Below are 23,918 nucleotides of genomic sequence, written 5' to 3'. Positions count from 1 at the left end.
TCAGTGCTGCCTTTTTCACCCTTCTCAGTGACCCCTCACTGTGCTGAGGTTTTCTCAATAGGGGCAGGTCAGGGGTGAGGCAGGTGAGATCCCCAGGACACAATTGTGTGACCCTGAGAGTGAGTGCCTTTTTATACTTTGTACTCTATATGCCTCTTTGTCCCCCTCACCCTAGTCTTAGCTCTGTTGCTTGCCTTATCCCAGGCTTAGCAGCAACTCTAAATATGTAAATATGTGAAAATGAGTGCATCTAGTCTGGGGTTATTCATGGGCTGATAAAGATTAATTGTTGAGATGGAGAGGAAGCAAATTTGGCCAAATCCCCTACTCAGCATCATTATACACGATTCCAGTGAAAATTGGGTTTGGAGGCTGTTCTACCTCTTCATCAGGTATCTGTCTGCTGAAGCGAGTCTCCAGGACAGAGAGTCCTCTACTGAATAAGCTCTCTCATTTTGAAGCCTCGGCTGTATTGGTAAGGACGAATTTGCTTTCAGAATCATGATGTGGACTTGATCTTCCTTGGAGAGAAGGAGTGTGCACACTCCCATTTTTAGGCCAGTGGGAAGAGCTTCCTCAGTCTCTTAATTTTGCTTTTTATTACAATTGTCATAGAGCTGAATTCTGCAGTCTTCAGACACTGCAGATCAGAAGGACATCTGTGTAAAGAGAGTCAGCTAGCTGAAGTCAAACTAGTGATAGCGAAAACATGGCTCAGGTAAAATGACGCAGTCTATGGCTTGATGAAAGTTCCGCTGGGAGATGCAAATTACCTAATAACCTTCATTCTTAAGACAGTGTCTCAAAATGTGGTAGTCAGATCACCTACATCAGAATTCCTTCTGTATATTTCACTCGTAAGTATTCATTAAAGATTATAATTTAGTAGGTTAAGTATAGGGACCAGAAATCTGGACTTTGAACAGGTAACTCAATGATCCCTTCCAGCTTTGAGAATCTATGAAATTATTCAATGAGCTGTTAAACTGGAAGGGATTACTCTTTATTCTGTTTTCTTCCTCACCCATTTGTATTGTTTCTCCCTTCCTCCGTCATCACTCGGATAATTGGATGGAATGTCTATCCACCTTCCCCTCTGCTTACCCTTTTTGTTTGTTTGTTTGACATGGAGTCTCGCTCTGTCACCCAGCTGTAGGGCACTGGCATGATCTTGGCTCATTGCAACCTCCGCCTCTGGGTTCAAGTGATTCTCCTGCCTCAGGAGAGTGGGACTACAGGTGAGAGAGGACCTCCTCCCCAGTAGCTGGGACTACAGATGCATGCCACCATGCCACCATGCCCAGCTAACTTTTTTTGTATTTTTAGTAGAGACAGGGTTTCACCCTGTTGGCCAGGATGGTCTCGATCTCTTGAACTCATGATCCACCCACCTTGGCTTCCCAAAGTGCTGGGATTACAGGCGTGAGCCACTGTGCCTGGCCTGCTTACTCTTGAAGAAACAAAGAGCTTCTAAGAAGTCCTCAGATGTCCTCAATAGCCCCCTAAATCAGGTTTCTTCAGGGAAGTTCATATGTTTCATATGGCACTATAACTCATGAAGGGTCTCAGACTTACCCAGTATTCAAATTAGAACCAGGCATTAAAATACATTGCTTTGTTTGCCTTTGATTATCTGATTATTTTCTACTCAGTATTCTAGGGCCTGGGGGAAAAAAAAAAACAAGTCGTATCCCTGGGGCATTAACAACCAATACCTAGGCCAGATCTTACTCCACAATCAACTGCCCCTCTCCTGAAAAAGATAGATCAATGGAAGCATGATCCTCTCCTCAGTGATCCTTCATCCCCAATTTTCCTCCCTTACCAGAAGCTCCACTTGGGCTTTCACCCCACAGTGGGAAAACCTAAGATATCTGCGCCTAGCCCTGGGAACCATATTCACTTCAGCTGTTGTTTTAAAACTTTGAGCTTCCCCACTACCTCCCTCTCCTCTCTGAGCCCTCGCAGAGGTGCAATGTAGACTAACACTGTACTTGTACACTAAGGTGCTCGCCAGCAGAGTGACTGGGCTTGTTATTTCTTTTGTTCTGTTAATACTGCTTCAGTTTGAATATGATTTTTCAGATACCCGTTTCCCTTGCTTTTGTTCCCACCAGTTGTGGAAAGAGTTAAAATTCCCAGCTAAATTACTCCCCACATGCCCACGGAAATTAATATATTCAGCTGCATTTAGTATTTGACATTTATTTCTATTAAACATCCTTGTATTTTCACTTGTTTTAGAATTAAGATTTTAATTCCAATTTTATTGTCTTATGTGCAAGCTATTTCTTTGAGTTAAATTAGCCACAAATTTGATCCACAGCCTCTATTGTTCCTGTAGAAGTTGTTGTTAAAATATTGAGTAAGACCGAACCAAGGACAGAACCTTGGCATGCCACTAGAGACTTCACATCACCATGTTTCAGCAGCGAAGGCGGCTGTCCCCAACCCTTTCGGCACCAGGGACCAGTTTCTTGGAAGACAATTTTTCCACCACTGTTGGGGGGTAGGGGGGATGGTTTTGGAATTAAACTGTTCCACCTCAGATCATCAGGTATTGGATTATTGTAAGAAATTCACAACCTAGATACCTTGCATGCACGATTCACAATAGGCTTCGCGCTCCTGTGAGAATATAATGCCTCTACTGATGTAACAGGAGGCAAAGCTCAGGTGGTAACGCTTGCTGGCCTGCAGCTCACCTCCTTTGCAGCCCAGTTCCTAACAGGACCATAAACTGGGGTTTGGGAACCCCGGCAGCTGAGGCATATCGACTGTTCGACAGATCAACACTCAATGAATTTAGGTGTTCATCTGGCTATAAATATACCTCACCCACATTTCTAGTTTTTATCATCTTATTTCTCCAGCTTATTCTCTTTTTCTCAACGATGCATTCAATATTCCTTGTGAATTATATTTCTAAAACTATATTCACACAACTGGGGCTCACGAATGATGACTTGTGAACTGATAGTGTGTTACCTTCATTAGATTCTCTGGAGAGCTTTTTAAAAATGCCACACCAGGAAATTCTGTTTCAAGGGATCTGGAATACTGTTCAGGATCTTGGCACTCAAAGCTTTCTGGATGATTTTGAAGTGTGTAATGTTTGGAGGCCAGTGGATGGTTTATGTTTTTCCTTGAGTCAGTATCCAGTAACTCAAAGAAAAGAAGCCTATAAAATTATTTTGATATTTTTCATAGCTGTGAACTCATTGGCTTAGAGTAATCATCATCTTCTACATCCTCAGAAACTGGCGTATTTTTATTCTAAAATTTTGCTTTCAGTATGTGTGGCACAGTTTGCTGATGGATTGCAGCAACTTCTAGAAGAGCAATTGCTACTGTTTCCTATGTTATATAACATTACATCTAGTTTTCTTACATGAATTTGGAGCAGTGTTGTAAATGTTTAAACATTTTATAATTATTCACTTATTACAAGGAAGAAAGGTGCCATATTTGGGGAAATATTTACATTAAGTAAATAATATAATTTCCTTCATTTATACTATTTTGCAGTTTATTGAGTCAGCCAAAATAAGGTAGAATAAGTTAGAAAAGGTATTACTAACACCATGATTATGCCAAAGTCAGAGGATTACACAGTTTCAAGGAATTATAGCAGAATACTGTGAGCTTACCTACAGTTATTATTAGTATGGCTAGTTTGTTTCTCAGTATTTAGGACTACGTTTTTTCAGGAGATGTTTTAAGGTAACAGAAAAATACAAGATACTCTAACCAGCAATAATTATGGCAAGGGATCTAATACTCATTTAAAAAATTGCCAGGTTTGGATTTGGGGGTCAGCGTTGGAATGGGTAAGAATGAACTATTTTGGTATTCGTTTTGTACTATGCCTAAGTACGTGTGAATCTATTTGTACTTTTAAGGAACAAAATTATCATGTAACTTAAAATATAGAGACGATATTGTTAATTTATTTTTAAATATCACATTCTCAATCTCCTTTAGTAAACTTAACTAGTTTTGTACTTTTCAGGCATACTGATAATTTTAGAGTCTCCTACTTTTTTTGATTATCATTTGATAGGAGTTTTAATGAATACACAGTTTAAAAGTTTGCAGAAGAAGAAAAAATAAAATTAAAAAACACAAACAAAAGCCTGGATTAAACATAAAACATATAGTATAGCACTCTCTGAATAATTGACTTTTCCTGTGCTAGACATGTTGATTCTTTACTTCAAGCAACTGGTGCTAGTAGGGAATTGCTTATGGGAAATATTTAGGACTCTGTCCAAAGTTTCTAAGATCATGCTTTAAAGCAGTAAGAATTATTATACCGAGACAGATGGCTCTTTTAACCACTGGTAAGCCCTTTTTTCAGGTATTTCTAATTTGTAGGAACTTGCAGATAGTAGATGGGGGGATAGCTAGAAGTCCCCACTACTATCGCTCTGCACAGCCTCCATCATCTCTTCCCCAATCTGGGAATCTAGTGACTTAAAATACCAACACTGTAATCACTACTTGCAAAACAAAACAAGCCCCAAAAAAGCAAGCAAGCAAGAATGGTAATTTAAAAAGTTCAGGCAAGGAAAAGTAGGTCATTCTCTGTTAAAAGATGGAAAGCCTTGCATTAAAAGTTTAATTCTTGATTTTAAAATTAAAATTCAATGCCAACCATCTAGCTTAAATGAAATAAAACTTACATGTATATATTTAGTTTAGATGGAAATTTGGAGGAATAAAATTATGCAATGAAATATTTAATAAGCACTTTGGACATTTAATCTTTTTGACTCTGTCACATATGCTACGTAGTCATACTGGGTGCGTCTTATTTGCCGTAGCAGTAATGTTGTTCAACAGGCCTTGCTAGCTTAGCAGTGCTATTTACATGATCATTTCTTTTCATATATTTGATGTATATAAAGTGAAAGTAAATATAACCTTGGAGTTTGAACAAAGATATTATTGTAACTCAAAACTTCTACAGTATTAACTGTAAAAAAAATTGTGATCATGGTCAACTAATTTGTACATATTTCAAAGACCACATATGTAAGAGCCCATGCTTTATCATTTTGTGAGCAGTTTGAAAATGTTTATTTATGAAAACTCTGTTGATTTGTTGGTGTTACTTGTATATGCAATCATTAAAGAATAGTGTAGTTCATCATCAATTTCAAGGTAAATCTATTCTTAAATAATTTCATATACTAATAGTCAACTTGAGGAGCTATATATTTTTCAAGATTTGTTGATGTTAGTGTCTCAAAGGAATAGTCATAGAATCACAGACAGTGAGAATTGAGAGGGGCTAAAGGAATATAGTTTGCTGGTTCTCGAACTCAAGTGGTAGAGCACCTGCAAGCCGTAGGCACGGTACTATGAAATACTGTTGCATCATATGACTAACAAATACTTTTTTACAAGTAGACAATGGAACCATATTAAATACATACATAATATTATATATATAATAAATTACACCTGTAGGTACATACATCTAGCTTGTAAAACTAAGCATAATCAGCTGTTTCTCAGTTTTTCTGTTAAAATTTGCTGGTTTCATATTTATACTTAAAAAAAATTCTAGATGATAAAAGGCCCACAAAGTTTATCAATTTGTGGGGTTATAAATAATACTAACAGCAAATTAAAAACTCATTCATTCAATTAGTTATATATTCTGACCGGTATCAAACAATTAATTGGGTTTTCACAAAGAATATCAAATAGATTTTAATTAATGTATTGGTATGTTGGTCAAATATGTTAATTCCTCTTGCCCAGCAACTGACTTCTGAAGCAATTAATTACAAGAGATGAGAATTTCAGTGAGTATTTAACATAATCTTTTATGAAAGCATTTCTTCCTTTTTTGACAACTCAAGGCCGAGAGCGCTTTTAGATCGTGAACTTCCCTTCTCTGATTTACCTTCTTTCATATTCTCTTGCATGATATCCTGGTAGCAAGAATTGCCTCATCTTCAAAAACAACCTCCAGCTCTTTAGAATGAGGAGCACCATTTCTGTTGGAAAATAGCCTTAATTTCCTTTGCCCATTTGCTATCTCTCTGGAGAAGGGAGAAGGCACTGATTATTCAACCTGTTTTTCTCCTCTTTTATGCCTTATAATATTAATCAATCACCTTTTTTAAACACAAAATTCAGTCCAAAGTTACTAGCTTGCTTATAGCAATACTGCACTTCCAAATGCCCCTAGAATATCTCTTATTTACTTTCTTCAATCTCATTCCTTTTTACTGCTTTCTCAGGCATCTGCTTTAGCATTATATAATCCTATATATCACTGTTGTGTGTTAGTCTTCTTCTAGATTGCTGTTTACACTCATGTGACATTTAATACTGGTGAGGCCTCCAAAAATATGGAGGTTACATATAACATTCAGCTGCTGTGGCAAGCTGGAGTTCAAATCTTTAAAACGAAAATGTACTCTATATTTGAGGTTTATAGTCTCTAATTCCTGATATATTTCAGCCAGAAACTTTTTATTGGTATGAGATTTGTAGCAGAAGAAAGGGTTGGGGAATGGAAGGAACCCACTGTGTTCCTTCCTTTTTCATCATTCATATTCTTTATTTATCAGGGTGTTGAGTGTACATATAGACAGTCACTGAGGACTTCATCTACATACAAGTAATGTCGCCATATTTCTTTCCATGTATGAAAAGAAATGATAATGTAAATAGAACTGCTCACTGAGCAAGGCCTGTTGAACAAGGTTACTGCTACAGCGATGTCTGTGAAGCCTTCCCTTACCCTCCAGAGAGAGCCTGTTAATTACTCTGCATACCCACTGTACCTTGTACATGTGTCTTTTATTATCCTCTATGTCTTCTCTACTACTTGAGGTGAAGAATGTAACTTAAACATGTTAGTTTCCCTAGGCACAGTGCCTATAGCATAGTAGATGCTTAATAAATGCTTGGGGAGTGATGAATAGGTGATTGCCCATTTCATATTTTGTCTCTTTCTGAGATTGTAGCCTTATTTTTTTGTCCCTCCAGTGCCTAACACAGTGCTAGGGATGCTTTAGGTCTTTAATATATACTTGTTAAGTGGCTGAAATTAATGAATAAAGAGTAATTTTTAAAAGTAAAGAAGTTCAGTGAAATGCATCATGGGATGCCCCGGCCAAATGAGTGTTAAAATTTTCTAATATTTCCCCAGTTGTTCTTAATCCCACCTGTGACATTGAGCAGATATATTTTGTTTTTATTCCATTTGGGAAATGTCTATGATGATGCTTATTCAGATTCTGCTTTTCGAAAATTCAAACAATGTGCCATAAATAGAAGGTATTGTTTAATTAAAGAGATGATTTGTATATGAGTAAGAACAGGGCTTACACTAAAGTTCCTCAAATAAAACATGATCACAAGCCTTCCCAGTTAAAAGCAAACAATGACATAAGCAATCGTGTGTGACGTATATCCTTAAGCATTCTCCTACCTGGGCACTCTTCAGAGCCTCATCTTTTAGCCCTTCTCTAGAGATCATTCCTGGGACAGAGAAGAGCTATTATCATGCAGTTTCATATTTCAAAAACAGGTTTGTCTGTGTTCACTGGATATGATGGTTCCTAAAAGGTTCTTCCTGTGTGCTGACTAATGGATTAACAATGCACACATTTATGTGCCCCAAATGAATGAAGAACAGGTTGACTTTTAAAACTGAGATGACTGGCTGGGTGCAGTGGCTGATGCCTGTAATCCCAGCACTTTGGGAGGCCAAGGCAGGTGGATCACAAGGTCAGGAGTTCTAGACCAGCCTGACCAACATGGTGAAACCCTGTCTCTACTAAAAATGCAAAAAATAGCCAGGCATGGTGGCATGCACCTATAATCCCATCGGGAGGCTGAGGCAGGAGAATCGCTTGTGAACCTGGGAGTCGGAGGTTGCAGTGAGTCGAGATTGTGCCACTGCACTCCAGCCTAGATAATAGAGCGAGACTCCATCTCAAAAAACAAAAAACAAAACAAAACAAAAAACCAAGACACCCTATACATTATATAAGCAATGACATTGAAACTCTTTTCTGCCAGTTTAATTATTTGGCATAAATGACTGAAAGCCTTCCTCCCTTGGCAGCATAGTAGAGTTGCACAGGGCTAGTTAAATTGGTTCAAGTGGGTAATTCTCGCATTCTATTTCCAGTCCCCAATGGGCTGTCATAAGGACTCTTCACGTATACTGTTGGCAATAGTACATAAAGGACATTGTTCTGCAACTCCACTGCTGAAGGAACATCACTGTTATGTAAGGAGACAAAACCCCTGGCTGTTTCTCTACCACAAAGGAATACAGTAGATCCCTTTGTCTTAGAGAGAATATTGTCTGGGTATCACCAGCTGCTTAAAAGCACATGCAGGAGTTTGGAAGATTGAATTGCATCTTCTACACAGGTTAAATTTCATGGCCCTGAAAAATGTCCTTCTTTGCCAAATCAGGAACAATGCTCGATTTGCAGCATTTTTGTGCATGCCTTTGAAAAAATACGGCTGCTTCTTTCCCAGATTGTTTGTTAGGGAACAAGGCTAAGGCCTGTCCAACTCATGATGTATCAGTGGCATCATCAGTTTATGTAAGACAGCTCACCAAGAGACTCACATACTTGGCTATTTGAAACAAAAGCCTCCTGTCTTTATATTTGGGAGAAGCTTAACTTGCCAGGCAGAAATCATAGTAAATGGCAGGTATCCTAGGACCAGCCATGCAGAAGTTACTGGTTTCTTTCACACAGGGTTTTTAGAAAAATGTAAAGTGGCATGTAAAAATTGGGGAAATTTGCGTGTAAATCGAGATTTCTTGCTTCTTCTGAACGTGTGGTAGACTGGGACTACAGGTCTGCAAGCAGCTTGGAACCAAGTCCCAGCAGCGCTGCTTCCCTTTTATCAGGTTTATGCTCCCAAGTCACTGGCATCTCCATTTTTTCCTCTTGATTCGCTTATACTGAGGCCAGTGTTTGTTGCTCTACATTGCCACCACTACACTAGTTTTTGTTTTTATAGAAGAGAAACATTTCTCTCTTTTTCTTTCTTTCTCACAGGAGAAAAAATGAAGTAGGCCTTTTCCCTGAACTTCTTGCTGCTTCACTTAATTTCATTGCCTCCCTGGCTCCTTCCTAGTTTGGGTCTCTGGTTGGGCCAATATGTAGTGTGTGGCATGGGAATTGCAGTGTAAGTTGAGATCCCAAGTGTTGGTGAATTTTCAAATTTTTCCCCAATATTTTGAAAAGCAGAAACCATATGTTAACATAGATGTTAAAAATTATGTCCAAATCAGAAATTATTACTAATGGCTAACAATAGTAAGGTTCGGTGTCCTACCGTGAGAGTCCCACCATGTGGTTCTGACAATCTACAAAGGAAGTGATGATGATGAGGATCCCTAATATTTAGTAATTACTCACTGTGTGCCACTGCACTAAATTTATAAATGCTGTTTCATTTAATTCTCAACAACCAAATGAGTTACATCTCCATTGTTCAGTAAGCAACTTAGGTCAAGCCACATAGCCTTATATATGAATGAGGGAGCCCAGATTTGAAGGTAAACCACTCTATAGCATGATGTTCTATTGCCGTCTTCCAGGTATTATTTTTCTTGTCATTCAGGTGAGAGAATGTCACTTAAAATGAGTTCAGGTCATGCATCATAATTATTACACACAGGTATTAAGTGATTTAGGTAGAATTGAAACATAGGTCTCAAGCTCCAGAGCTCCATCCTTTATACCACATTGCTTTTCTAGATTTTCAGAAAATTATCTAAAATTAATTTTTACTAAGAAATATGACATATTTTAAATGGAGAACTTAAAAACGTTGCTCAAAAAAAGAAAAAAAGAATGTTTAGGATCAATGGGTACCAGTCTGGTTTCAGATATGTATAGTCACTGAACCAGCCTGACGAGTCAGGGAGGACATGCACTCTGAACATTCCACTGCCAGCTATGATGGGTGGAGTTTAGCTTCTTAGGATACTCTAAAGAATAACATTCTTTGCTGTACCTATTGAAATGGAGAAATGTTTCAGTTATGATGAGTTATGATAAAGCAAATGGGTACTTTGTTATACAGTAGTCTGAGAAATAAGATATGCAAGCCCAGTCATTAAGAATGTTATATAAATTGCTATTATTTATTTAGTTGCTACATCCCTACCATTTACAGGGTTTGTATAAAGTGTTTTCCATAAATCATTACTAGTTCTTCTAATCACCCAGCCTGATATAATCCCCATTTCCAGAACAGCAAACTAAAGCTCAAAGAAGGGATGTGACTTGCCCGAGAACACACATCTGGGAAGACATGGTAGAGGAATTTGCACTCTGGTGTTGAGAGGCCACACTCATTATATCATGCTGTTTTTATCTGATGTACAAAGTTATCAAATTGGTTCACTTAATATCTATTCATTTGATTTCTGTAAGATGGCAAATATCTACTCTTGGGATTCTTGTGAGAATTAAATGACATAAATCACATAATGCACATAAAGCACTTATCACCAATTTAACATATGGAAAATGCTCCATAAATGTTAGTTTTTGTTACGTATTTTGTTGGCCAGGTACCAGGAACTGGACGAGGTGCTGGGGAAACAGGCAAATAAGATGTTCTATCTTTTCTCCAAGGGCTTATGCCTAATTATAAGCCCTTGGAGAAAAGATAGACCATCTTATATATAAGGAGAGGTGAGGTAGAATAGATCATATAAGGAGAGGTGAGGTAGAATAGATTTTACAAATAATTCTATTATAGTGTGATAAATGCACCAGCAGATATGGATCCACATATCAGCTTGTCATTATCCCTGTGTGGTGAAGAAAATCCTCACATAGCTCTGATTATTGATGTGGTAAGTCTCTTTCAACTATAATTTTAGGTTAATAGGTATATGTGCAGGTTTGTTACGTGGGTAGTCTACATTGTTGGGGTTTAGTGTACAAATGATTTTGTTACCCAGGTGGTGAGCATAGTACCCAATAGGTAGCTGTTTGACCCTTAACCTCCTTCCACTGTCCCCTCTCAATTAAGCTCTGGTGTTTATTGTTCCCATCATAAGTGAGAACGGCTCCCACTTATAAGTGAGAATGTGTGGTATTTGGTTTTCTGTCCCTGCACTAATTCACTTAGGACAATGGCCTCCAGCTATATCCATGTTGCTGTAAAGCCTATAATTTCATTTTTAATGGCTGCATAGTATTCTGTGGTGTATACCTACCACATTTTATTTATCCAATTCATGGTTGATGGGCATCTATGTTGATTCCATGTCTTTGCTATTGTGATTAGTGCTCTGATGAACATAAGGGTGGGCACATGTGTCCTTTTAATAGAACAATTTATATTCCTTTGGGTATATACCTAGTAATGGGAGTGCTGGGTTGAATGGTAGTTCTGTTTTAAGTTCTTTGAGAAACTTCCAAACTGCTTTCCACAGGGACTGACCTGATTTACATTCCTATCAGCTCCACATAAGCATTCTGTTTACTCCACAATCTTGCCAACATCTGTTACTTTTTGACTTTTTAAACATAGCCACTCTGACTAGTATGAGATTGTATCTCATTGTGATTTTAATTTATATTTCTCTAATGATTAGTGATATTGAACTTTTTTTATATGCTTGTTGGCTACATGTATGTCTTTTTTTGAGAAGTATCTGTTGTCTTTTGTCCACTTTAAAATGAGGTTACTTCTTTATTGCCTGTTGAGTTGTTTAAATTCGTTATAGATACTGTGTATTAGACCTTTGCCAGATGCATAGTTTGTTAATATTTTTTTCCCATCCTGTAGGTTGTCTGCTTACTCTATTGATAGTTTCTTTTGCCATGTATAAATTCTTTAATGAGATCCCACTTATCTGTTTTGTTTTTGTTACAATTGCTTTTGGAGACTTTATAATGAAATCTTTGCCGAGGCATATGTCCAGAATGGTATTTTCTAGGTTTTCTTCTTGGGTTTTTATAGTTTTAGATCTTACATTTAACTCTTTAATCCAGTTTGAGTTGCTATTTGTACATGATAACAGGAAGGGGTCTAGTTTCCATCTTCCAAAAATGGGTAGCCAGTTATCACAGCACCGTTTATTGATTATGAAGTTCTCTTCCCATTACTTGTTATTGTTAGTTTTGTTAAAGATCAAATGGTTGTAGGTATGTAGTTTTATTTCTAGGTTCTCTATTCTGTTCCATTGGTCTATATGTCTGTTTCTTTGCCAGTACCATGCTGTTTGGGTTACTATAGCCTTGTAATATTGTGTAAAGTCAGGTAGTGTGGTACCTTTAACTTTGTTCTTTTTACTAAGCATTGCTTTGGCTATCTGAACTCATTTTTTGGTTCCCTATGAATTTTAGTATACATTTTTTTCCAGTTTTATGAAAAATGATGTTGGTAGTTTAATAGGAATAGTATTGAATCTGTATATTGTTTGGGGCAGTATGACCATTTTAACAATATTGATTCTTCCCATCCATGAGCATGGAATTTTTTCCATTTGCTTGTAGCATCTCTGATTTATTTCAGGAGTGTTTTGTAATTCTATGATACAATTTGGCTGTGTCCCTATCCAAATCTCATCTTGAATTGTAGTTCTCATAATCTCAATGTGTCATGGGAGGGACCAAATTGAGATAATAGAATCATGGTGGTGGTTTCCCCCATCTTATCTCAATAGCAAGTTAGTTCTCACAAGATCTGATGGTTTTATAAGGGGCTTCACTCTTTGCTGGGCTCTCATTCTTCTCCTTCCCGCTGCCATATGAAGAAGGATATGTTTGCTTCCCCTTCCACCATGATTATAGGTTTCCTGAGGCCTCCCATGCCCTGAGGAACTAGTCCATTAAACCTCTTTCCTTTATAAGTTACCTAGTCTTGGACATGTCCTTATAGTAGCGGAAGAACAGATTATTACAGCAAGTTGATACCTCAGAGAGTAGAGTGCTGTTCTAAAGATACCTGAAAATGTGGAAGTGACTTTGGAAATGGATAACAGGGAGAAGTTGGAACAGTTTGGAGGGCTCAGAAGAAGACAGGAAAATGTGGGAAAGTTTGAAACTTCCTAGAGACTTGTAGAATGGCTTTGACGAAAATGCTGACAGTTATATGGACAATGAAGTCCAGGCTGAGGTGGTCTCAGATGGAGATGAGGAACTTGTTGGAAATTGGAGTAAAGGTCACTATTGCTATGCAAAGAGACTGGGAGCATTTTGCCCTGCCCTAGAGATGTGTGGAATTTTAGACTTGAGAGAGATGATTTAGAGTACCTGGTGGAGGAAATTTCTAAGTGGCAAAGTATTCAAGAGGAAGCAGAGCATAAAAGTTTGGAAAATTTGCAGCCTGATGATGCATTAGAAAAGAAAACCACATTTTCTGGGGAGAAATTCAAGCTTGCTGCAGAGACTTATATTAGTAAGGAGGAGTCCAGTGCTAATCACCAAGACAATGGCAAAAATGTCTCCAGGGCATGTCAGACACCATTGTGGCAGCTCCTCCCATCACAGGCCTGGAGGCCTAGGAGGAAAAAATAGTTTCCTGGGCCTGACCCAGGGCACCCTGCTGTGTATAGCCTAGGGACTTAGTACCCTGCAACCCAGCTGCTCCAGCTAAAAGGGGCCAATGTGACTAAAAGGGGATAAAAGGGTCCAAGGTACAGCTTGGACCATGGCTTCAGAGGGTCCAAGCCCCAAGCCTTGGCAGCTTCCACATGGTGTTGAGCCTGTAGGTATACAGAAGTAAAGAGAACAGGACCACCATTCTCCAGACCCCAGAATGGTAGGTCTATCAACAGCTTGCACTGTATTCCTGGAAGAGCCACAGGCACTCAATGCCAGCCATGAAGGCAGCTGGGAATGGGGCTTTACTCTGTAAAGCTCCAGGTGTGGAGCTTCCCAAGGCTGTGGGAGACCACTTCTTGTATCAGCATGACTTGGATATGAGATATGGAGTCAAAGAAGGTCATTTTGGAACTTTAAGGTTTAATGACTGCCCTATTGTATTTTGGACTTGCATGGGGCTCGTAGCCCCTTTGTTTTGGCTAATTTCTCCCATTTGGAACAGGTGTATTTACTCAATGCCTGTATTTCCATTGTATCTTGGAAATAACTAACTTGCTTTTGATTTTGCAGGCTCATAGGCAGAAGGGACCTGCCTTATCCCAGATGAGATTTTGGACTTGGACTTTTAAGTTAATGCTGGAATGATTTAAGACTTTGGTGTCTGTCAGAATGGCATGATTGTGTTTTGAAATGTGAGGACATGAGATTTGAGAGAGGCCAAGGGTGAAATAATATAGTGTGGCTGTGTCCCCACCCAAATCTCATCTTGAATTCTAGTCCCTATGATTCACATGTGTCATGGGAAGGACCAGGTTGATATGATTGAATCATGGGGATGGTTTCTCCTATCCTGTTCTCATGACAGTGAGTTAGTTGATGCAGAATCTGGTGGTTTTATGAGGGGCTTCTCCCTTTGCTAGGCTCTCATTCTTTTCCTTTCTGCTGCCATGTTAAGAAGGACATGTTTGTTTCCCCTTCCACCATGATTGTAAGTTTCCTGAGGCCTCCCCAGCCCTGCAGCACTGTGAGTCAATTAAACCATTTTTCTTTACAAATTCCCCAATCTCAGGTATGTCCTTATGGCAGCAGGAGAATGGACTAATACATTCTTCTTTTAGAGATCTTTCACCTCCTTGTTTAGCTGTATTCCTAAGCATTTCATTCTTTTTGTTGGTAAGTGTCTGTTGAGTGTGATGGTGTGAAAAGGACTTTAAGCCATTTGACTTACAAAATTATATTAGTTCTTCCCTAAAAGACAGATTAAACAAATTTTGTTCTATAAAAAAGTTCGCATATAACAAGGAAGACATGAAAAAGAAAAGATGTAAGTGCTGTTCATCAAGAGCTTAAATTGTGCTGTTGTACCTGGAGAGGGAGTTGGAGCAGAGCTTGAGGATCCCCAAACCTCCATAGTGGGCAGGGAGGGGTGAGGAAGGACAGACACCACTTGTGAGAAGAAATAAAATGTCGCACACCCAGGGGCAAGCCTTTCTTTGGTAACTATAGTAGTCCCCTGCTTGTGTACCTACTCCCTGCCCCACCTTTTTCTTACACAGAGCTATTGGCAACTTTCCCTTTAGGAGGGAGGCCTTGTGGGGAAACTCACATAATGACAAGATGTACAGCCACTTATATGAACTATTCCAGTCTTTTATAATATTTATAAATATGAACCTATAATAGAAGATCAGAAGGATGATGAGGAAAGGTAATTGCATGAAAGAGAAGAATCAAGATAAGCAGCACAAACAATGGAACCCAAAAGAACAGAGATAATGTCAGAAATAAAGTATGTTACAAATAAAACTAGTGTTAGTATCCTGAGGGAGATTAAGGAGGCAATTATATCTATAAAACAAGAATAGACTGCCAAAAAAAATGAGCAAGTAAAGAACAAGTTCTTAGAAGTTAAAGGCATAATTAAGAAAATAAAGGATAAAAAATAGAATGAATATAGCTGGAGACTAAACTAGTGATATGAAAATAAAATCAAGGAATTCTTCCAGAACATAGATAAAAAAGACAAGGAGGGCCAGGTGTGGTGACTCACACCTGCAATTTCAGCATTTTGGGAGGCCAAGAGGGTAGAATTGCTTGAGGCCAGAAATTTGAGACTAGCTTGGGCAGTAGAGCAAGACCCTTTCTCTACAAAAAAAATTAAAAAAAATAGCTAAGTACAGTGACGTGTGTCTGTAGTTGCAGTTACTCTGGAGGCTAAGGCAGAAGGATTGCTTGAGCCAGGAGTTCAAAGCTGCAGTGAGCTATGATTGTACCATTTCATCTGGTCTGGGTGACAGAGTGACACCCTGTGTCAAAAGGTCTTTACTTTCTCTAAAAGTTTACTTTTCTATTGCATGATCTGTACCCATATTTTTATCTATCCTTTTTCTAAAATCTGATATTTGCAAAACCATTTCTGTGGCATATGTTATGGAATAGGAAAGCTGACTTTCCATTCTCTTACACTTACCAGATATTTGGAAGAAAAAAATATCATAAAATGTTGGAGACAGTGCTAACTGGTGCTGGTAATTGAGAGGACAATGTGACTTGTTTATTTCTCAGTTTTATTTTGGTATACTCATTGTCCTTAGTTATCAGCAAGTCTAAGTCCATAGCTGGTGCTGAGTAAACATCTCTTGAGTAGGTGTCTCTTTCTCTTTCCTAATAAATGTGGCTTCTTTTTTATTTAGCTGCATTACAGGCACTAAAGAGAAAGAAGAGGTTCGAAAAGCAGCTCACTCAGATTGATGGAACACTTTCAACCATTGAGTTCCAGAGAGAAGCCCTGGAGAACTCACACACCAACACTGAGGTGTTGAGGAACATGGGCTTTGCAGCAAAAGCAATGAAATCAGTTCACGAAAACATGTAAGTGACTCTGGTCTCCCCCTGAATCATAAATTCTCTCAGTGTTGGGAAGAACCTTTGGAACCATATTATGATTTTGGCAGGAATGGATTTACTCATTTGAGGCTCTTTGACTTGTTGAGTGAAATAGTGTCTCAGAGAAAGATTAAAGGTTATAACAACAACAACAAAAAAGACCGTGAAAAAAGGAAGGGCATTCATTTTTGCCTGTAATGTTTCCTGGTTACTTTATGATTGCTGGAAACTGTACCTGTAAATATTTTAATTCTATGATTTAAAAAAGGCATGGCACGGTAGCTCATGCCTGTAATCCCTGCACTTTGGGAGGCTGATGCAGGCAGATCACCTGTGGTCAGGAATTCAAGAGCAGCCTGGCTAACTTGGTGAAACCCTGTCTCTACTAAAGATATTTTTAAAAAATGAGCCAGGAATGGTGGTGGGCACCTGTAATCCTGGCTACTCAGGAGGCTGAGGCAAGAGAATCACATGAACCCGGGAGGCAGAGGTTGCGATGAGTGAGATCGCACCACTTGCACTCCAGCCTGGGCGACACTGCAAGACTCTGTTTCGGAAAAACAACAGCAACAACAACAACCACCACAAATTTTAAAAAGACTTCAATTTCATCCTCTGCGAGGGTGTTGGAACTGTGGGAAAGTGACTGTCAAATGTTGGAGGGAATCAGAATCACCTGGAAAATATGTGAAGAGAACACAGATGCCCAGGCTCCTTGAACTAGGAAAGGATTTGGGTCCATGTGATTCTGATGCTACCCAATGTTTGAGAACCACTGACATAGAAGAATAGTTATGAGCATGGATTTGGGTGTTAAATTTTCTGGGCTATAATCAGAGGCCAACAACTGACTATCCCTTGGGAAAATTATTTTGTCCTTTATTCAGTTTCCATATATGCAAATTAGATATGATAATAGTACTTATCTTGTGGTTATTGTGAGAGTCAATGAGATATTATATATAATGCACTTAGCATAGTTCCTGGCACAAAGGGAGCACTCAGTAATATTCACAATTTGCTTAACATTCACACTGGGAAATATGTCTTGACCTGATCCTTTTCTGATATTGCATATGAAAGTGGAACCTGGGCCAAAGATGCACAAGAGCAATGAGTACCTACAATATGTAGACAAACTTCCGTAGAATGGGAAAAGGTGAAAAAGGTGGAGGCTGGGGGGAGTGAAGACAACCTTGCTAACCAACACTTTCTTTTCTGAATAATTCATTAACAATCAGCCTCCATTTTTACAGTTTCAGGGAGATCATTAGATTCATTATCAGAGTCAAAATTCTCTATTGCTTTTGGGTACTAAAATGTATTAGAAAATCAGCCTTTCTTTCCAGGCAGCTTGGCAAAATCATACCATTGTATTACATTTGAAAAAAATTCGTTCCCAGGCCCAAAGTTTAGCCATACATTTTTTTCATGTTCCTTTTAAAAACATATTTGTTGAATATTCATTATAAATAGAATAATAAGGTTTAGAGATAAGGGATGGTCAAAGGGAAGTAAAAGTATTCTTTTTTGATTATTGCATTAAAATATGTCAAAATAGCTCTTATAGAGTCAGAGAAACTCACAAAAAATTAATCCCACTGTAACTCAAACTCTTGGTATTTAGGCTACTTAATAATAAGGGCATTATCACTTCTCTTATATCCGATCAGTTTGGCCTAGTTTCAGAGTTGTAGGAGTTATTCAGAGACCAACTACTATAGAAACATTCCAGAACCTGGCATGTAGACACCAACATGCTTAGGTGGTGTTTAGAAGCCAGTGACGCTCAGGTGTTGGAAAATGTCTTCAAAGCTGCTGTTCATCCTGAGCCAGTGGCTACCTAGATTTCTTTGCTGCAGTTGCTAATTCTTCTGAGGGCTTTATAGGTTTAATCCTGCTCTTTTTAGTAACCTCTCAGGGCAACACCACTATGGGAAAACCCTCAGGGAGCCAGGATCTCAGAGCCGCTAAGTGTTACAAAAAATTGCTCACTAGCCCTTCAACAAACGGCTGCTGTCAGTTAGGGGCTCCTGAGAGCTGCCGAAGCTCATCTAGTCTTGGTGGTCCTAGTGGTCTGTGGCAGTGTTTCCTGCAGAGTTGATACACAGCAGCATATATTTAAATTTGACATATGCTCTACCAGAAAAAATTCAAAATGGGTCTATAAATATTAATAGTTATAAATATTTTTATTTTTAGTGAGTTTAAAATGTAATAGGTATTTGCTTAATGCTTTTAATATATGTACATATACAGGATTATTAACTTTTTAAAAAATATATACATTATCTTTAAAGTTGGTAAATATCAGGAATATTTATCCTACTGAAATAACTAAGAGTTTGTATTAAAGGAACTGACTCTTTCTTATAGGATTATATCTAAATTATAAGTTAACATTCTAAAATGTTCAACAAAATATGATTTCCCAGGGACCTGAACAAAATAGATGATCTGATGCAAGAGATCACAGAGCAACAGGACATCGCCCAAGAAATCTCAGAAGCATTTTCTCAACGGGTTGGATTTGGTGATGACTTTGATGAGGTACGTAACCCAATATGGAGAATGCAGGATTGTGGCTGCTGTAAAGAGTAGCTTCCTGTCACATACGGTAGGCAGGTTCCCTTACTACCGAAAGAACAAGTGATATTTGTCAGAAAGGTACTTCTCTTAAGAGAAAAATAAAGTGTTAGTAGCTCTGATTTAAAGAGAAGATTAATATAGTTTGGCAAACAGCTACCTAATTAAGTCTTCAGCTATTAAGGAAAAAACAGCATGTGATTATGTAAAGTTAGTGACTTTTAATGGTTGAAGTCTAAACAGCCCCATTAGGAGGAACTGAATGCTTACACATCTGGGCAAAACAAAGTAGACTTTGTCATTCTGCATGAAACAGACGTGTCATGCTCTATGGCTATTAAATTAGAGGTTAGGCTGCCTCTGTTTATTACTCAGGCTATGAAACCAAATAAATGTGGAGTGGCATTATTAACACACACATTCCATTTAGATTAATCCGTCCAATAATACAAACAGACTATAATTATAATGGTGATGTCTGCACTGTGAATTTCCATCGTTCTGCTCAAAGCACACACAAGTAGGACTAGTACGCATATAGACATTTCCAAAGCTTGGATTAGCATGGCAAATAATGCAACTTCCTTCATCTCTGTGATATTAAAAATAATACATTTAGCAAGTAAGATGTGGTTCCATGGAATCCCCCTAAATGAGGATAGGTATCAACACCTTTTAAAAATGGTGTTGACAAAGGGTCGGAAAAAATATGGCTTGCAGGTCAAATTCTTCCCATGACCTGTTTTTGTGTATCCTTTAAGGTCAGGATGGGTTTCACAATTTTAAACTGTTGTTGAAAACTGACAACAAAGGAGACTATGGAGCAGAAGAAAACATGCAGCCTGCAAAGCCTGAAATATTATTATTTGGTCCTTTACAGAAAAAGTTTGCCAACCCCTGGGGTGGACTAATAAGCTTGTAATGAGTAAATTATGATGTGGTGGAAAGGACTCTAGGCTAATGTGGATATTTGGACTCTATCATTTATTAAAATGTTGTGGCCAGGTGCAGTGGCTCATGCCTATAATCCCAGCACTTTGGGAGGCCGAGGTGGGTGGATCACAAGGTCAAGAGATCAAGACCATTCTGGTCAACATGGTGAAACCCCGTCTCTACTAAAAATACAAAAATTAGCTTGGCATGGTGGTGCATGCCTGTAGTCCCAGCTACTCAGGAGCCTGAGGCAGGAGAATTGCTTGAACCCAGGAGGCGGAGGTTGCGGTGAGCAGAGATCGCGCCATTGCACTCCAGCCTGGGTAACAAGAGTGAAACTCCGTCTAAAAAAAGAAAAACTTTGTGTAAGTCCCTTTTACTTTTCTGACTCTTAGCTTTCTTATCTATGATAATGAAGATTATTAGATCACTGGATTATCTCTAAAATATCTTAAATTAGCGTTTGATACCTAAAGAATGAAAATGACGGAGGAGATGATTACTCTGTTACCATATTGCTAAAGAAAACATCAATATGTTTCTGCTGCTGTTGAAAATGGTGAAGCACTATTGGCAATTCTGGGCATACATTTGGCATAGGATAGCTTTTTCTGCTGTTACCATATTTATGGTATTTGTCCCTAATTGTTTTCTGAGCAGAAATAGGACATCAGGGTATTCACTTTGATGCCATTTTATTCATATGGCCTGTGGAAGTCCATCAAGTGCACAGCTATATTGACTGTGCTATTTCATATGGCCCAGTGCTATACACCTTCATATTTTCTTTTCTTTTTATGAGGCAGATTTAATAGGGGTCAGACAATCTTTCAGCTTGCTGCAATTCTGAAACCTATTGACTCAATCAAATGTTGTCATTGGCATAAATATCTTCTTTCTCCCCACAGTGTTATTACTCTCACTTTAATATTGGATTATTATTTGTTTATGTGCCTTTCTCCTGCATTTGAGCATAAGCTCCTTGAATATAGGGAGTGCTGATTCAACTTTACGTCCCAGCACTGAGTTCAAAATCTGTCCAGGAGTGAGTGCTCAATAAATTTGTTGAATAATGAATGAATGAATTCTCTCATTCATTATTCATTCATAAAAGAAAAATCTACTTGGATGAATATAAAGTGTTCCAGGTAATTTCTAATAGTGACAGCCACATAATTCCATCAATGGCAAGTTTAGTTGTGACTATCAAACTCTCTCTGAGAGGGCTGGACTCCACTTGAGGACTTATGGAGCCAGTGAGATCTGAACTATCTGAGTCATCTCAGAACTGGCATAAGGTGACTTACATCTTTAAGGTCTCAAACTAGCCTTGTCTCTCAAAAGTTTTTGGGACAGGGAGTAGTTTAAGATTAAACCAGACTCTTTGGTACTATTGCTAAAAGAAAGAAATATGGTATACTTATCTTAAAATGAACTTTTCTTAACCCAAATGTGCAGCCTAATTTATATTGGCTTTGGTGATTTGATAAAATAATCATATCTCTATCTTTGATTCTTTTTACTTTCTGTGCATTATGGTTTTGCTATACATGTTGTTTTATTTGCAATAGCATTAGCCCAAAGAAAAACATTCATTTCTACCAATTAAAGTTTTGTAGATTCTAAACAGTAGAAAAGAACACATTGGAAAAATGACAGGCAAGGTGTAAATTTCCCAGAAATGTGGGGAAGTTATATATTCAGCTAGCACAAATTACATGAATGGCTGTTTACTGAAGTATTAGAAGATTAACTACAGCAAATTTGCACAACCCAGAATATTCATTTTTTAATCACTGCTCAGTGTTGCAAAAAAGACTTAGTTTTAAAATAAATATTCCATTTCACTGGATTCTCACATATCAATTGGGTAGCAGATGTTCTTGTTATTGTGTTTGAGGAAACCCACGTCTTGAAACGTTAACTCCATAATTCTTCCTTTCTCCTGTGTTCAGGATGAGTTGATGGCAGAACTTGAAGAATTGGAACAGGAGGAATTAAATAAGAAGATGACAAATATCCGCCTTCCAAATGTGCCTTCCTCTTCTCTCCCAGCACAGCCAGAGAGAAAACCAGGCATGTCTTTCACTGCACGTCGAACCCGAGCAGGTCTGCTACCCAGCTCAACCACCTGTGGTCAGATAGTTGCCTAAAATGGTAGCCAGGCCCATTCTTTTTAGGACATGTTTTTGATTTCATATTTAATTCATTTTTATATGTAATTCATACCTGTTTTCAATGCTGAAAGTGTGAATGTCACCAATTAGTAATTTTTATCTATTTTATGTTCCAGCATCTTCCCGGAGGGCAGAAGAAGATGATGATGATATCAAACAGTTGGCAGCTTGGGCTACCTAAACTAAAATGCATTTTTGATACCTAAATTAATAAGCTGTAGATAAAATATAATTTTTTTTTGGCCTAGTTCAGAAGTTAACAAAGGCTGTTTTTTTGTTTGTTTTTGTTGTTGTTTTTGAGATGGAGTCTCGCTCTGTCCCCAGGTGGAGTGCAGTGGCACGATCTTGGCTCACTGCAACCTCTACCTCCTGGGTTCAGGCAATTGTCCTTCCTTAGCCTCCTCAGTAGCTGGAATTCCAAGCACCTGCCACCAACCCCAGCTAATTTTTGTATCTTTTAGTAGAGACAGCATTTCACCATGTCGGCCAGGATGTTCTCTATCTCTTGACCTCATGAACTGTCTACCTCAACCTCCCAAGTGTGGGGATTACATGTGTGAGCCACTGCGCTCGGCCGACTCTGTTTTATAATTATACTGAATGAATAATTGTGTTTTAAGCCTTCTAAGTAAAAGTAAAAAAGGAGTCATGTGTACATATAGAATCAATGATGGAGGCTAAGTGTGGTGGCTTGCACCTGTAATACCAGCACATTGGGAGGCTGAGGCAGGTGGACCACTTGAGGCCAGGAGAGTGAGTCCAGCCTGACCAACATGAAGAAACCCCATCTCCACTAAAAATACAAAATTAGCCAGATATGATGGCATGTGCCTGTAATCTCAGCTACTTGGGAGGCTGAGACAGGAGAATTGCTTGAGCCTGGGAGATGGAGGTTGCAGTGAGCCAAGACTGTGCCACCTGTACTCCAGACTATGTGACAGAGGGAGACTTTATCTCAAAAAACAAAAAGTAATACATTTAGTATAGCTGGGAAAAGTAACGTTATTTCCTATGTGAATGAAAAGTTGCTGTGTGTATCCATGTAGGTATGGTAAATGTAAATATACAGTGTCTCTTTTGGGAGCAACTTCTAGTAGAGGAGTCTTATATGAGTCTATTCATAAATAGTTTCACTTGAGTTTTGCAGTTTGAAATCTTAAAGGAGCTTTAATTGACGTTTATTATACCAATTAAGCTTGGAATGGGGCAATGGATGCATTTCGCAAAATGTCTAAAAGCACTAACAGCTTACACTGCTGAGTGAGAATCTCCTGGGTGTAATTTACCCACTTAGGGAACTGTGTTAACACTCCCAGGCCATTATGATGCTGTTATGGCTTCAGTGTATAAATGCATGAGTGTTCTTCCTGTTCTGTTTGGTGCTCTCTTGTACATTTATTTACTCTTTACAGAATATTCCTTGTAAATACATAAAATGGCAATTAAAAGTATATCTTGAATAAAATTTTGGCCATAATTATTTTTAAATAAAAATAAATTACAAAATTATGTATTACCCATAATAGATTGTGGACCATCAAATGACAAATATCATTAAATAAGATATTTTAATATTCTCTACATTTGCTTACCAATATGGTGGAATGGAAAGAGCACTAGACCCAAAGGTAGGAGGCCTGGGTTTCAGTCCCTGCTGTGACACTAACATGAACCAATAGACTCTCTGAGCCTTTGTTTCTTCACTGGCAAACCTAAGGATCAGACTTGATGATTTTCTAATGATTCCATCCTGCCAGAGGCCATTTGC

General features: G+C 38.3%; 1 protein-coding gene across 2 annotated transcripts in view; it reads left to right on the top strand.

The window, feature by feature from the left end:
• CHMP4C (charged multivesicular body protein 4C) overlaps positions 1 to 23,615 on the top strand; it is a 28,782-nt gene extending 5,167 nt beyond the window's left edge. The window contains exons 2-5 of one of the 2 annotated variants that reach the window (XM_002759032.6): positions 16,262 to 16,439; positions 18,890 to 19,004; positions 21,929 to 22,082; positions 22,267 to 23,615. In XM_002759032.6, coding sequence (XP_002759078.1) covers positions 16,262 to 16,439; positions 18,890 to 19,004; positions 21,929 to 22,082; positions 22,267 to 22,331 — 512 coding nt within the window. In that variant the 3' untranslated portion in view covers positions 22,332 to 23,615. The remainder of the gene's footprint in view (positions 1 to 16,261; positions 16,440 to 18,889; positions 19,005 to 21,928; positions 22,083 to 22,266) is intronic. The other variant, XM_008982840.5, reaches the window with a different exon arrangement.
• Positions 23,616 to 23,918: the final 303 nt, after the last annotated feature.

This window comes from Callithrix jacchus, chromosome 16, assembly GCF_049354715.1.
Source record: "Callithrix jacchus isolate 240 chromosome 16, calJac240_pri, whole genome shotgun sequence".
In the NCBI taxonomy this organism is placed as follows: domain Eukaryota; kingdom Metazoa; phylum Chordata; class Mammalia; order Primates; family Cebidae; genus Callithrix; species Callithrix jacchus.
This window is presented reverse-complemented; position numbering and strand designations above follow the sequence as displayed.